The sequence below is a fragment of the Leptonychotes weddellii genome, chromosome 8, assembly GCF_054177405.1.
Source record: "Leptonychotes weddellii isolate Sample4059 chromosome 8, ASM5417740v2, whole genome shotgun sequence".
Classification (NCBI taxonomy): Eukaryota; Metazoa; Chordata; class Mammalia; order Carnivora; family Phocidae; genus Leptonychotes; species Leptonychotes weddellii.
Genome location: NC_138376.1, coordinates 105,059,160 through 105,075,585, shown reverse-complemented (window position 1 = coordinate 105,075,585; position 16,426 = coordinate 105,059,160). Strand labels below are relative to the sequence as shown.

General features: G+C 40.5%; 1 protein-coding gene across 6 annotated transcripts in view; it reads left to right on the top strand.

The window, feature by feature from the left end:
- Positions 1-16,426, top strand: part of MAP7 (microtubule associated protein 7) — a 171,196-nt gene that overhangs the window by 23,113 nt on the left and 131,657 nt on the right. For 2 of the 6 annotated variants that reach the window (XM_081829065.1, XM_081829063.1), the window contains exon 1: positions 176-492. The exons of 3 other annotated variants lie outside the window; for them this stretch is intronic. In XM_081829065.1, the coding sequence (XP_081685191.1) occupies positions 360-492 (133 nt within the window). In that variant the 5' untranslated portion in view covers positions 176-359. Of the gene's footprint in view, positions 1-172; positions 493-16,426 lie in introns of those variants that run through there. One more of the 6 variants, XM_081829068.1, reaches the window with a different exon arrangement.

Genomic DNA, 16,426 nt, shown 5'->3' with positions numbered 1-16,426 from the left:
TGACCCCGCGTGCCTTTCCTGGGGCTTTTCCGGAAGGAGAGTGCGCGTGCGTGTGTGTGGAGCGTGTGTGCAAGCAGCGAGCTCCAGCCAGCCACATGCCTGGGGGGGGGGGGGTAAGTGGGAGGGGGCGTGGAGGGGAGGTGGGGGGGGTTGCTGCTAGGTGAGGGGGAACTGCAGGGCCTCAGTTGCCAAGTGGCTGGTAGTATCTGTCAGCTGTTTGCACACTGTTTACTCATAGGGGATCTATTACAAGTGCTCAAATGAACCGGCCGCTTAGAAACTAGCAGCTTCCTGGGAGCTGCAATTACATAAGCATATATTTTTAATATAATAATAATTAAAAAACAAGTAGCCGCGGTATGCCTGGATCCGCTACAGCTATCCGACAAGAGAGACTGAAGAAGACCAGTGCAAGGCCAATTCCCCTTGGTCTATTCACCATTAACGAGGAAGATGAACAGCAAAAGAATGGAAATTCCAGAAGACCAAAAGGTATGCCTTAGCTCTGCCCTTTGGTTGGAACCGGAACCAGCTATTTCCCGCACTGTCTGTAGCGCATTTACAAACTGTGTGCATGCGGCGTGGAGTGCTTGTGACCTCCTAGCACAGTTTGCTGGTGCTGTTTACACATTCTGTAGAGCTGTGGATGCATGAAATGGGGAACAGATTTTGCAGATTTGGTAGGTTTCAGATCAGCTGCCTTTCTGACCCAGGCTACCTTCTTGGCCTAGAGATCTTTAATTTTCACAATGCTCAGTTGAACAGTTACCAATGACACTGTCCTCACCCGGCGGAAGAAATAGGAGTTATCCAGGTTTAAATGAACATCTCCCCACCTTGCTTAGGTGCATCGGTGATTTCTGTTTAATAAGGAGAGTTTCCCCTTGGAAGGGGATGAGTTAAAGTGGCAGAAGAGTGCAGCCTTTCCAAGGGCAGAGGGTTAAGATGTTACTTCCTTTTATATTCTGAAATACTGAGATCTTGAAGGAGGAGGTAAATAAACATTGAGCACACTGTAGGGAGCAAAGCTAGGGAACAGGGAGGGGGACCATGAGGCTTTATAACTTCTGATGGTAACTACTACTGAACATCCCTATGGAGGTTGGATTATGCTGGGTGCAGAAAGGAGAGGTCTGATTCTTGTGCATCTCTTTCGTAATGATGAAATGGAGTAGCAGCTTGCCTGGCTTCTCAAATCCCTGTGTACTGCATCGTGTCAGCATTGTCTCATAGCCGCCCCCCCACCCCGGACTCTAATGGTCAGGGATGGCAACATCATGCCTTCTTGAAGAAGGGCTTTAAGGCTTGCATTTTAAGTTTTTTCTTGCAACCCCCTTCCCCAAAATATATAAGCTACTCATCACTTAAGCTGATAGATTACCAGTTTTGTTGTTTTCGTGTGGTGATTAAATTTTAGCTTGCATTCAAATTGTTCTGTCACGGAGATATCAAATTTTCCTCTGTGTGGTACAGAGCAATAGCATGGTAAAGTAGCCGGCAAATATTTAAACACTGATAGAACAAGTGTTTGAATAGAACCCAGTATCTGAAAATGACTGGCTTTCTTTTTCCTGGTTCTTGAGTGAATCTTAGTTTGCTTTTCTTAAATATAATTGAAACTGTCTACTTTAATTTCAGAAGTGTATTTTTACTTCACTTTTAAAATACCGTATACAGAGAATTTCTAATAAGTAGAATCTAAGTAACGTAGTTGACTTTAATTTCACTGTCAGACATAGCTTATATCTTAGAACCAGATGACTTCAGGAATTTACCAATGCCATGGATGGAAGCTGTTGTAGGTGATTGCTGGTTGGTTTTTTTTGTTTGTTTTTTGACCAGGAATTAGACAGTTGAACCAGAGTGTGCTCTTGATGAAAACCCAGTACTTTAAATTGTTAGTAGCAAATCATTTGGCCTCTTAGGAGGCAGTAACTTTCTAAATTAATGTAGATCTGTTGAACTGTGCCCACTGTGTATTTTCGGAAATGTTCTTCATTTGCAGCACTTTTCCCTTGGGCATCTTGGAGCAGTAATTTAGGATAGCTATCCATTTTATTCTGAGTAGTTTTCTTGAATTCCTCTCTTCTGTGTTTTGTTTGTTTTCATTTGCCTTTAGTATTTTATTTAAAGGGAAGAAGGGTGGGGGAAGTAGGTGCTTCTAAAAATCTATTTGTTTTTGGCAATGCATGCAACTTTTTGGATAAGAGAGACTTAAGGAGGTTCTGATCCGCTACCATTTTTAAAGAGCCACACATGGCTAGTGGTTACCTTCTTAGACGAGACAGTTCTAGTCTGTAGAGCTGTGATCTGAATTTTTGTCCTCTCTGCATTGTCCAACCTTACTTGCTTCCTGGTGCCAGATATGGTCAGGTCCTGAAATGAATGTGGTTATTAAGAAGGGCCTGATGGAGCAGACAGCCCCTTCCCTGCAAGGGAGCATAGTAACCTGGCTTTATAGACAATTTCAGTTGTCCTCTTCCACCTAAATGTTACTGCCTGCTCTGAATATTATACTTACTACTCACTGGTTGCCAGTATCATCTTTTGCACTGTATAATGGACTTCTGTTTTCTAAATTATTTCCAAAGCATCATAGCAAGATGACATACAGACTATCTTTTATGTGTTATTATTAAGATAAACAGTCAGAACCTTTGTTTTCTTTTTTGCCTGCTCTGTGGTCTAATCAGCTAACTGTGTCCAGACCTGGTTTTTATGCATAGTATCTTTATTCTGTCATTACCAAGAATAAAGAAGTTTGCTATCTGAATTCAATAAGGTAATGGTCCTGTCCAGGATTACCCTGGGTAATGAAGTTCCATCTTTCCAAATACTCTGCTCTTGGGTAACCATCCTAATGAACTCTGTAGAAATGAACGTATGGATTACTGTCTAGACTCCCAGTGGTGACTTCAAAATTACCCTGGTAGGGTGAGACAGTAGTTTGGTTAGCTGGTAGACTAGCTCAGTTTTTGAAGGTGAAATTTCTCTCCCTTGTAATCAGTAGGGATGTAAATGTTTTACATGCCTTGCTATTATTGACGAATAACATTTAGACAGTCATTGGGAGTGAGCTGGGCTTCTGCTCTTATACCTCTAGAACCCAAGTCTCAGTGTAATGCTGACCTGAGGACTGCTGCAGGAAAGCTTATTTAGGTACTGCAGTGACTAAATGCCCTTGCTTAGGTTTCAAGGCAAACCTACCTTATGGTGAGTTTTGCTGAGCACAGTGTCATTAATAAGTAAAAGGACCTTTTCTCCCTAAACCAACACTTGTTTAAATGTTCATTCTGTACAGATTACTTTGCTGGGGCATTGTGGAGGTGGTGCAAAGGTAATTGACATGGTTTCTGCTCTCAGAGGTGTTTGCCTGTCTAGTGAAGGAAGACCACTATGTACCAATAATGCAAGAATATAAACTGACAATGGGGGAAGGGCTGAGAGTATAATGAAAGAATCTGTACCTATCTCCGTGCCCTTTGCTAGACTGTAAGCTTCTCAAGGGCCAAGACTACTCTTCTGTATATGAAATTGCAGAGTGCATGAACATTATTGAATGGAGATAAATTCAACATCTAAAAATAATTTGCACAGGCTCTGAAAGTCTTACTAACATAAGAATACTAAGAAATGTTGGTCATATTAGGATTGTCCTTCCAAGGTAACTATTTTGATGTTTGGATGTATCTGATAGGTTAATCCTATTACTCTCTACCACATTGCCTTTACCTAAGAGTACATCAGGGATTCTACCCTGTTTTGTTGTTTTCCATTTATATTATTCATCATTTTCATTGGTGGAAAAATGAAGGCATATGTTTACAAGGTAGTATTAACTGACTGCTTTTTTAATATCTAGGTTAATGTCTTGTGCCCATTTTGTTAGCAAATTGCAGATTAGATTGTAAAGAAATAAAATTTCTCCTTGAAATCAGGACACAGTAGTTCTGGGAAGCTGTGCTCTCCTTCGCCCTTTTCCCCTCCTCCTGCCTTTTTGTTAAAATGTGTTTTTATGGAGCCTGCAGTAATTTATTTTCTTTTGGCTTATCCACTCTAAAGGTAGAATTTCTGCCAGTTAAGGTTTCCAAATGAAATATGATCTACCACTTACCATTTATATTCCTATTGGATTGGTGATCTAGCAATTGTAATGTCCTCTTTGTAAGTCATGAGTCTTTTTTTTCCCCCAAAAAGGAGTGTTATGTCAAGAAGTGCAAATGCCATTCTAGAATCATTCTCCCTCATTTTCTTCTTTTCCTCTTTTGTTCTATAAGACTTGGACTCTTGTCTGTTCCCAGTGTCTTTATTTGTGCCATTTCAGGACTAGGAAGAATCTTTAGCAGTAGAATTTTCCAGCTAGTGGGGCAAAAGTATAGTTCAGAAGAACAATAATATCAAAGATTCCTATTATAAGGAGGAAATCTTAAAGTCAGATTGATTGGCATAAATTTTATTTGCTGAAGAGACCTGAAATGTAATGTTTTATTCAAAGCATTTATATAAAAATAACAATAGGGGATGTCAGGAACAAGGATCACAACATCTGATGTATGGGTTGCACGCATTGGAATACCTGTTGAGTGAGTAGAACTGTCTCCCAGGCATTCTGTGTTACAGTAGAAATTACCATAGGTATCACTATACAAGGGGAATGTGATTTGACCTCTACATAACCCAAATTTTTTAATACGGTGAGGTGCTATATGCATTGGACTTTGCTTGCTTTATAAAACTAAAAGGTTTAAAAATTATGTGCGTGTGTCAAGAGCTATAATCAGTAGAGCTAAAATAGCTGACTGCTCTAACCATAGGAACCAAACACATGTATTTGGTGAAAATCTCCCAGTTGATAAATCTTACATATTATTTGTTAGAAGGTAGAATTGAGTATCCTTTTCCACTAACACCAGCATATCTCAAGGGGCAACTTTAAATTCAATTCGTTGTTACTGAAAAATTATCAGGTCATTTGCAGGTACATTAACTGTGTTTTGAGCAGAAACTAATACCTTCACATCAACAAAGGAAATTTTGAGAGAATTCATCTTAATTCTCAGTTTTTAGCATTTAGAAGAACCCATTTATGTTGGGCCCTCTATGTATTAGGTTTATGTTCTAGATTTGTCAACTTCAAAAGTCATACCTCATTATACCTCAGATCTGGATACAAAGACCCAAAGTCTACCACAGATAGACATAAGACATTGTGTTTGAAGTGTTTACCAGGACACTGATGAATATTTTTGACTCTAAAATGCAAGTTCCATTTTCTTAGGCTTTCTGCCCAGTGATGATTATTAGAGAATTTTAATAGATTCTGTCCAGATTCCAGAGAATGGAGCTTAGGCATATTGACCAAAGAAAATTATGTTCACAGTTTCAGGCCTAATAAAGTAGTAGCAAGATATTCTGTGGATTCAGCGGAACCAGTCATCCTAAAACCATCATTGGGAACAACATTATGAAGGTTGGTGTGGTGCCTCCTCAATAGGGTTACTTACAAGATCAAGCATCAAGTGCATTTGTTGAGGGGTGACTTGGGAGTTCAGGTGGAAGGTTGGAATCTCTGTGGACCCCTTTTGAAACCCTTCTGAAACAATGTAGCACAAAATCTAAGTACAGATGCAAAGTCAAGATTGTAGTTATTGCCTCTGAGCCCCTGTAGAGAACTGTAGACATTCAGAACGTGCTATCAGGGCTTTCAGTCTATATGGTGGGAAAAGTTTAACCAGATGGACTATTACTGGCTATATCCAAGTTTGCCAAGGTTATTAGAAATTCAGAATAACTGTGGAGTGAGAGACTGTGTGATGTGATAGAAAAATTGCTTCATGTGGAAGTAGGCAAGTTACAGTTCTTAACCTTTCCAAGCTTTGGGCTCTGAGCTATAAAATGAAATTAATCATACCATGCTCATAGGTGGAGGTGAGGATTAGAGATATGATAAGCATTTAACACACTCTCTGGAAAATTTTTGGGGCTCATTAAATGGTATTAATAAAAAGTGGGATATTTGACTACAAATGGCAAATTTTCTGATAATTCCTACTAACATACTCTTCGTCTGTTCCAGTACATGTCTATTACAGAAAGTTTCCCTAGTCTAATCTCCTGCCTTTTACCTTAACTAGCTTGTGAGTGAAAATTTCCAGGAGGGCTGCTACTTTTCTGAGGCATTTTTAGTCTCTTGTCCACAATAGGTATGTGTGGCTGGATCCTTGTCCTGTGTTTATTCATGTGGATCAGATGTTAGATGTCAGGTAGATTACTCATTGCAGTACCCTGTAATTTTGTCCTGTGAAGTGAAGGAAATAAATTACCATTATGTCAGATCACCTTACTTGTTATTTCAAATACGATTAAGGGAGTGTACCTTTTATTCCTTGGGATTAATGGAAAACTTCTGGTCTGCCTTCATCAGGGAACAATAGCCATGATCCTCTGCCATCTTGGAAACCAATCAAAAGGAATTTTGATTCTCAAAATTTCTACTTCTGGAGTTTTCTGTTTTGTTTGTGTGTGTGTGTGTGTGTGTGTATTGCTTGATGGAAATGTCCAAGGCTTGTGGGCGAGTTTCTGCTAGAGACTTAGGTTATAGGCACTTACAGCTTTATGTGGGCCGTTTTTCTTCTCATGCTATTCTCAGCACCAAGATTTCTTGTTCTAAGTTTGGTCAGTTTCTATCTTGTCTCTCAATACTTTTGTTTCTCTGTGGTGGTCTTGTTTCTTTCACGAGTCAGTCAGCAGTTAAGTGCTGCAAACATTTGGCACAAACACCATATTGGATGTTACCTACTGCTGTTATTAAGCATACATGCTAGTGGGTCTTTGTATCCTGTTGAGCTCTTCCCTCTAGTACTGTAGCTGGTTCTCCTCCCTCTGCTTTGCTGTACCTGGTCACCTTCTACTTCTCCTTCAGTTTAAATGCCCTTTCTTCAAGAGTGTCCCTCGATCAGGCTGGGTCCCATGTTCTAGGCTTTCCTAGGATCGTGTACTTGTCCTTTGTTGCTCCAGCCAAATTGTAGATTGTGTTTGCTGAGTAGTGTTAAAAATCTCTCCAACTCGACTAAACTCTAAGAGGGCAGTGAGTGTGACTATTAGATTCACACTGTGTCACTAGCACCTAATACAGGGCCTCGTGCATAGTTGAGGGTCCCTAAATATTTATTACACAACGACTGATGAGAGATGACACACTGACACTGTCAGCCAGAGAAAATGAGGAAGCACAGCTGGTGAGGCCGTCTGGCCAAGCCTTGGAACGTTCCAAGGTCCAGGACCATGTTCTGAATCCGGCAAAGGCCTCGAGATACCAGGTCAATCAACACCCTTCCGGGCGATAGGATAGTGGACTTTTGTATTACAGACCTTTGCCCCGTAGCCCTCATGCACAGAGGACTGGTAGGTAGTTTTCTGTTAGGACCTTATGTCTGGGAGAGTACGCAGACTCTACAGTGACTGACTTGGACCAAATTCCGGTGCCAGAGCATTCCAGAAGCAGCTTCTACCATCATCTTTCCTTGAACTACTGGAGCTCATCTCATTATTAAATGTCCATTTTAAGTTTGTGGTGTATGCTCATTACAGTATTTACCTCCCTTTGGACAACTAAAATTCACTATTATGACAATAAGGGAGAAGTTCTAAGTCGGGGGAAATTAACGTAAGAAACGAATCCTCGATGACTTACCGTCTCAGAGCTCTGTGACAAGGAGCGTCTCCCATGGCCACCAACACCTCTGTGGGTCGGGAAAGAGCTGCTGCAAAAGGCGGTCCAGTGCATTCCTGGTCATGTTCCCTCTGGACCACCACCCATCCCAGCCATGCTGAGAATTTTCCTTTTATGTCTCTCTTTTATAATACCATCTCTGCATCAGCCTTTTTTCTTTTTTCCCCAAGGCCCAGAAAAACAGATTCTTTGTAGGTGGACAGTTCCTAGCACAGACCTTTCCATCAGCGATATGTAAAGATGCAAAATGGCAACCTCAGTGTTAGGATTCCAAACCTCAGCACGCTGGGTTTTTACCCTGGGCTCACTTCAGGAATCATGTTTTCTTTTTGCGAGTGTCTTACCTCTGATTCTTCTGTCACACTGCAGTAGTAAATCATTTCCCTAATCCTTACACAGGGTTTGGTATGCTCTAGCTTCCCCCTTACCCATCTAGTAGTTTAGAGTCTTGTTATATTAACGTTAGTCTGAGTCATGAGTGGAACTCCAAACTGACCACTTGGGTCAATACTTCCAATCATCAATCAACTTGACATTTTCTCGCAATCTAAGTGACTTCAAAATCCTCTCCACTGCCACAAGTTGCAGTGACCTTGACATTTACTCTGATGCTACGTGACCTTCACTTTGATTCCATTTAGGTAGTGTAGGTCTGTGTTGGGACTTACTAGCACTCCATCTACAATCCCATGAACTCAGAAATTCCCCTAGGTACCCACAGACTTCAGATTCAGCAGACACTGATTTTTTTGTGTCTGTACCATGCTAGACAACATGCTAGATCTCACCAGCTATGTGAGCTCAACCTCCCGCCTGCACCATGGACTCACACCTTCCGAACCCTTCATCCTCTGCATGACCCCTATGCTCCCGAACCCTCTGTTCTGTTATTAGTCATCTTGTCATCTTTTCAAGCCTGGAACTCATGGGTAACCATCTCAACAATGCCCTTGGATCAATGCCTGGTCCTTTGCAGTCTCGGAGTGTCCCCACATAGCCTCTTCTTTCTTCTTTAGGGCTGCTGAGTGTTACTGCAAGTGTGCTTGGATCTGTTCCACTTTCTTTCTTTCTTTCTTTTTTTTAAGATTTTATTTATTTGAGAGAGAGTGAGAGAAAGCACAAGTAGGGGGAGTGGCAGAGGGAGAGGGAGAAGCAGGCTCCCCACTGAGCCAGGATCATGACCTGAGCTGAAGGGATCATGACCTGAGCCAAAGGCAGACGCTTAACAAACTGAGCCAGCCAGGCGCCCCGTCTGTTCCAGTTTCTTGCTCTCGCCCCATCAGATGAGCCCTTCTGCTGATGGCTGGTTGTTTGAGTCAAATCACATGGTAGCTGATATTCACCGTGTGTCTTATCCCCTCCACCTCGCTCTTAACATCTAACTTTTCTGCCACTTTGCTGTGAACATGAGTATGTATTAAATTAGCATTATTCTCATTAAACCTCTACAGTGCAAGAGAGGAATGAGGAACTTCTGTTTTCATTTGATGTGAAGAAGGAAGAAGGTAACATTTAAAAGGACTGTTGGCCACCGACACTGAATTTAACTAAAAACCGAGTGTCAAGGGATGATTATGGTTATGTGGCCAGTGACATGCTTTTTGGTGAAACATCCTAGATAAAAGAAAAGCAAACGGAATGCTCCAAGCCCCATCTGAGAATGTTTTGTGGATCATTACTACTACTGGTGCTTCATGAGGGGGGTTAATATAATTACCGACCTGTATTATTCAGGAGAACAGGGTTAAAGAATGAGTCCACACTGCTTCAGGTGACAAGTTAAAAAGCAAAACTTCAATTCAGGACTTTTGGTGTTTCTTGAATTCCTTTCTTCTAACAGTACTGTCACAGTCATTCGAACGGAGGCCTACTTCGTCATTCCCAGTGTCCTAGATTTGATTCTCCGCCCCCACCCCAAGATTAATGACTCTTAAAAAAAAAAAAAAAGATTAATGATTCTTTAATGACTCTAGGTAACAGCAAATTTTTTGGCTGAATGTGTAGCTACTTATGTTGTCCTCTAGCCTATTTTATCTTAAAACTTTACTGCACCATTTTGGTGTGAAAGTTAAACAAAGGAAAACGGAAAAAAGAAAACCGTCCTGGGTTGTGATTGGTGGTTCATCCTGGATGAGCCTGTAGCGCTTAGCATGATCTGCTTCCTCCCCTGTGGCCCTGAGATGTCGAGTTCATTCTTCTAAGATGTTGACTGAAGGAGAGCAGGCATCGTTGAATGAAGCCTCAGCAAGCACACTGGATCCTGCATTACTTAGGACAGTTAGGGTGGTAGAATGCGTGGGTACCAAAATTCAGAATATACTGACTGAGAAAAATAAGTTTCCTTTTCCTGATGCAGATGAAGACCTCCTTCTCAGAATCACAGTGATGCTTTAAGGCTTCTAATGTGACAGGTCTTTGTGTAGTCCCTGGGGGAGACCAAATTTTCTGGCTGGTAAAATGAGCAAGGCAGGTTTGAATGTTGTAGAAGTATCTCTGAAATTTAAAATTGGGGATTGTATGTGAAAGTAGATGTTGGATTGAGGTGGTTCCCATCTGTACAGGGTTGTGGTCTCTTGGGAGACAGTATGTGGAGCGATTAATAACTTGGACTCCAGGAGGTGGCAGAACTGACACCAGCTTTATGCTTCAGGCATGGTGCTTGATATTTCTTTCTGTGCCCACTTGCTTCATCTATAACCAGGGATGATAGCGACACCTATCTCGTAGGGCTGAGGATTAGGTGGGATGATACATAAAGCGTGCTTCTAACTGTGCCCGGCACTAATAAACTAAGTCTTAAGTGGTCCGGAATGCTGTTTGGAAAGTTTTTGTAATTCGATAGCTTAATTGTAGTTCTAAGAGCCCAGCCTTGCTGCTATGACTTCTAAATTTTAGGAGTCTTAAAACCAGTTGAAAGTTGCACTTGCGCTATGAGAATTCAATAATTAAAGACTATTTTCCTTCTGTTTCTCTTTTTTCTTTTAAGATTTTATTTATTTGAGAGAGAAAGCATGTGAGAGAGAGAGCATGGGGGGCAGAGGGAGAAGCAGGGGAGGGGGAGGGGCACCCCTACTTCTTTTTTAATTTGAAAATAATCTCAGATGGCTAGTGACTGTATAACTATAGAAAATAATTCTAACGAACTCGTTTTCCTCGACAATTACTTTCATAGTAGTATTGCGAGCCACTTTTATATTGGCCACACAAAAATAAAGACACTAAAGTGTGTTTGAAATGTATCATTGTGAATTGTGTAGGACTGTTGAATCACAGACCTGTACCTCTGAAACAAATAATACATAATATGTTTTTTAAAAAAAAAGAAGAAGAAGAAGATACCAGGAGGGGAAGAATGAAGGGGGGGGAAATCGGAGGGGGAGACGAACCATGAGAGACTGTGGACTCTGAGAAACAAACTGAGGGTTCTAGAGGGGAGGGGGGTAGGGGGATGGGTTAGCCTGGTGATGGGTATTAAAGAGGGCATGTACTGAATGGAGCACTGGGTGTTATACGCAAACAATGGATCATGGAACACGACATCAAAAACTAACGATGTAAGGTATGGTGATTAACATAATATAATAAAAAAAGACATGTATCATTGTGTTCTTAAGTCAGTATTCAGGAAGCTACTACTTCATGGCTTGATAACCCAGTTCCTTTTCACCTTGCACATTGTTGTAAGGTTGTATAATTTTCTCAGTCCCCTATTTTTTTCATTCATTTTGGCTTTTAAAAGAAGGCTGTAATTTATAGTATTTTAAAAGTTATTTTAAGAAAAAAAGTATAGAAAACAGCTAACATAATAAATCCCTGTATGTGGGACGCCTGGGTGGCTCAGTCTGTTAAGCGTCTGCCTTCGGCTCAGGTCATGATCCCAGAGTCCTGGGATCCAGTCCCACATCAGGCTCCTTGCTCAGTGGGGAGCCTGCTTCTCCCTCTGCCTCTGCCGCTTCCCCTGCTTGTGCTCTTTCTCTGTCTCTCTGACAAATAAATAAAATCTTAAAAAAATAAAAATTAAAAAAATACCCATATGCCTGGAACCTAGACCAGAAATTTTTATATTAAAATACATAATATTTTGGGGAATATAAATAAAAAATATTATGGCTGACATCATAGTTTCCTATGTATCCTTCCCTGGTCTTTCTCCATCCACCCTTCGTATCCCCCCCCTTTCCTCTTCCCAGGGAGATAACATGTACTCTTCCTGTCTGTTTCTTTACTTTTATTACATGGAGATATCTTTAAATAATTTGGGTGTTTAAATTCATATAAATTATGTCATATTAATATATCAGTCTGCCAGTTTGTACTTTTTCTCTCAAGTTTTGAAATACCAATCCAAAGTGATCACTATAGTTTGTTTTCACTGCTGCGTAGAATGTTATAATAATAGGACTTTACCACAGTTTAATTCTTCAATGTGACTTTCCCAGTGGATGGGAAAATATTTTCCAATGGATGGACAGAGAAGTTGATTAGTTTTTTTGTTTAGTCCTGTTGCTACTACAGATTGTGCTGCAGTAATCATTTGTACACCCCTTCTTGGACGTATTTGTAAGTTTCTCTGGTATATTCCTAGAAGTGGTGTGTGCATTCTCACGTGCCAAGTTGCTTTTCCAAAATCATTTTATCCTCATAGTCCCACCTACAGTGTATGAAGGTCCACATTTCCCCATATTCTCACTTAGACTGGATTTAGTAAGACACTTTGATTTTTGCCAGTTGGATTGCTATGAACTGGCCTTTTCTTTTTAATTAACGACGTTGGACATTAGCTAATGTTTTGTTTTGTTTTGTTAATAATGGGAACACCAGCATTGTTTGGGTGTTTTTTTTTCCCCCCCTAGAGGAGGGGAGGAAAACTGCTGCATCAGTAATCTGGTTTAAAGCTCATTGTTCTTGGCAGGTATATCAAATCACTGAGGGAAGAAACAGATGGTACCACCACCATGCGGAACTGAAGGGAAGGCAATTATCTTCTCCATCGACATAGTGGCTGGGCATTAGGGCCGGGTTTCAGATTCCCCTTTTCAAATAGGGGCATCTAGTTTCTGGGCCTGAGCCTTTTGTTTTTCTCTTATTAGTACTTCTTCTGGTCATTCACCATCATTACTATTAGGGTACCAGAGAAAAAGCAAAGTATAAAAGTTAGGTTGGTCTTCCTGGCTAAATTAACTGTACTAAGGTTTCTTTTAGAATGTAAGTGGAGAGGAGAGGGGAGGTAGTGTTTGGGGAAGATTTCTGGGGAGAGCATGTGTTGAAAACATTGCTTAAAATCAGATTTGGTAATTATTTGTGGCTTTCCATTATTCATGTAATCCTTGGGCCTGATTAGCATTTGTAAAGTATAAACTCTACAAATGCAGGGCATTAACATGAATAATTAAAAGGTAGGGAGTTAGCTATACGTGACTGTGGGTTTTCTTTTATTATTGTGGAGGCTATTTTAGTAACGAGGAAGCTTAGACTTGTAGACTGCTAGTCTGGAGACTTCGATTATGCTCTCAGCTCAGCCACATGTCATGATATATTGTCTGGTTGCCTTATTTTCCTGGAAAATGAAGGTTACTTTGCCGGGGAGGGGGGGGCGGTGCAGAAATCTATATTCTGCGCTCTATATCTATCTCAGTTATAAGGGTACAATCTGAATTTCTGGGAGGAGAGCCATACATAGTATAATCATACCTTGTTCAAAATTACCTTGGTCATTGCTGTAACTCATTGATTCAGGACCCCTAGACCCCACAAAGCATCCCTCCCAAAATTCTGGACACTTCCCAAGGGATGTCTGATGTGCTCACAAACAAGGCCACCTGCACTGGTGCCTCCTCTGTCTGTAAAGCATCTTCCTTGCTGGTGCTCTGCCATGCAGTGCTGCACCACTTAAGCTTAAGCTGTGTAGTTCCGTTTCCCAAACTGGTGTTCCGCACGTCATTCCTTCTGCGGGGTGTTAATGGGTATACCAACAAAGAGTGATTCTTAATTTAGATCAGGTTAGGAAGTCTATTTCTATACTATAGGATTTGTAAGGACATTTAATATGCTATTATGAGTTACCAAGAAAGGAATTTAGTACACTTGTTTGACCACGGAATAATTTTGTATGGAGTGTATGTGTGTCTACTGCACAGAGAGCCCAGTTGAGGAAATTCTGTAGTGTTTGTGTGTTTGCATGCATGCAAAGCATCATTTAAGAAAGTCTTCACTTGCCACCGTATGGTGCCAAAGCTGCGAGCTGGTCTGTTGTAAATGGATGGTTTCGATTTTTAAAGAATGGCTTCTGGTAGATTCTTTGACAAGCCCTGATATGTATGAATTTCTCTTAAAGTCAAACTTGGACGCTTGCTACATAACAGAAGTCTATAAACCTAGCTTGGCTGCTGGTGAAAAAATGCACAAAAAGGCATCTCAGCCTTTTCTGGTTCTTGCTACGAAGTGGGAGGCAGATACTACCTCAGTGAATGCCAGACTCTGGTCCATGAAGCCATGGCTGCCTCTGACTTCATGGGAAGGGTCTTTCTTTATCCTGCAGCCTCAGGCAGAGGCTATGATCCTCCCTTCATTCTGACGTTCCAGTGAGTAAAGAAGAGAAAACCCGTGATAGAAACTTAACTGTTTCCTCCAGATCCTTATCTGAGAGCTGCATGTGAGCATGACATGATGGATCTGTTTATTTTCTGAACTCTGGAAGCAGAAGTACAATGAAAGTTAAGTCATGCTATGACTTAACTGTGGTTTGATGGTTCTCTCACTGTGGTTTGATGGTTCTACAACTTTGACATGTATATAACACATTTGGGCAGAGAATTTGGATAAATAACTGGGATAAAATAAATGATATATGAGATTAAAGTGACAGGAATGGAAAGGAAGATCTGACAATATTTCCATTTCCAGCTTTGTAGTATGGGGTTAGTAGTAGAAATGAGAACTGCAGCTATGAATGGAGCATTTACCATGTGAGAGGCCCTGCAGGGGACTTTTCAATGTGTTCTCATTTAATTCTCAATTCCATGTTACACAAATAGAATACTCAAGTTCCGGGGTGAAGTGACTAGCCCAAAATAACACAGCTAGTAAGTGGTGGCCCAGCATTCAGACCTCTCTGTCAGGCTCCAAGTCACCTGCTTGTTCTACTTGCTGTGATAGAACAGAATAAGTGCAAGGGAAGTGAGCCCTTCTGATCCCCATCCTTCAGAGTTTAACGCAAGGAAACAGACTTGGAGGGACTGGTTGACAGTCACTGTTCTCCTTCTGGCACTGAATTCGTGTGACTTAAAGGAAGTGTCAGATACAGTAAACTATTTCAACATGCGAAAGAATAAAGAAAAATTTTTAGTTTATCAGGTCTGCCTTGGTTATTTTCTTTACTCAGTATAAAAGTAGCATGTGATGATTTTTAACAAGTTTGCAAAATACGAAATATATTTTAAAAAGAGACTAAAAATCAGGGTGCCCGGCTGTCTCAGTCAGAAGAGCATGTGACTCTTGATCTCGGGGTTGTGAGGGGTCGTGAGTTCGAGTCCCATGTTGGGTGTACAGATTACCCCCCCCCCAAAAAAAAGTTTACAAAGAGACTAAAAATCACAATGATCATTCTGAGAAAAATCGTTGTTGACATTTGGATGTATTTTCTCCCATGTCTTTTTTTTTTTCTGTGCATCTTCTCACTGGTTTGGAAAGTAGATGTTCCACTTTAAAATCTATCAGTGGTTACACTACATAAGATTTTTTCCCCCAAAATATTCTTAAGCTTATGTTACTAGATAGTGCTGGAAAATGTTTCTCTTCTTGTATATAAAAAATGAGCTTATGTTCTTCTTAAAACAAAAATTTAGGAAAATGTTTAAGATTGGAGTATGTGATTGCTCATAAATCATAGCAGCTTTTGAAACACCTGCTTTTTAAGAATCTGTTAAAATTGGAAGTTTACTTTTTGCCATTCAGATCCCTCTGCAAGCCAGCTGGAAGTGCTACTTTGGTAGTATAAACACGAGCACAACACTTTGCCACTTTAGCATTCCTATTCTTAAGGAAAGGTAGTATCTCTAACATTACTGAAAAACCCAGAAAGAATTTAATTAGAGTTAGGTCCAAAGTGATTCAAGATCAGTGAAAGGACTTTTACTAAACTTGGGGCAACTCTAGGCAACAACTAGACAGATCCTTCTTATATGTGCAACTGCACTTACATGTTAGGATTAACTGAAAAGTCAAGTTATTAACAGTATGTTCCATAAAGAAGGAATTGAGAAGGAAAATTCCACTGAAGGAAACCATGTAGAGATTGTGAGCAATAGATTTCCTGGCCTGAGATGCCAGTGAAATCTATGGAATTTGGAACTTTTATCCGAATAATTTTTGAATAATAATTGCCAATATTTATTGAGCACTTGTTGTGTGCAGGCTAGAGATGATTACAATCCTCTTCATAGATGACAAAATTGAGACTCAGGGAGGTTAAATAACTTGATTAGGATCACACAGCTAGGAAGTAGTAAAGTCCGAATTAGAATTTAGGTCTGTGACTGTAGAGTCTACATTTTTAAACATTACTCATGGTATTTTGCAACATTAGCCATATTATATAGGTGTCTGGGGTTTTGTTGTTGTTTTTTCCACTTCCCTTTGGGTCATTTTCATTACATTCTTTCAGCTGTATCTCATGCGCTTCCTTCTCCTAAGCTC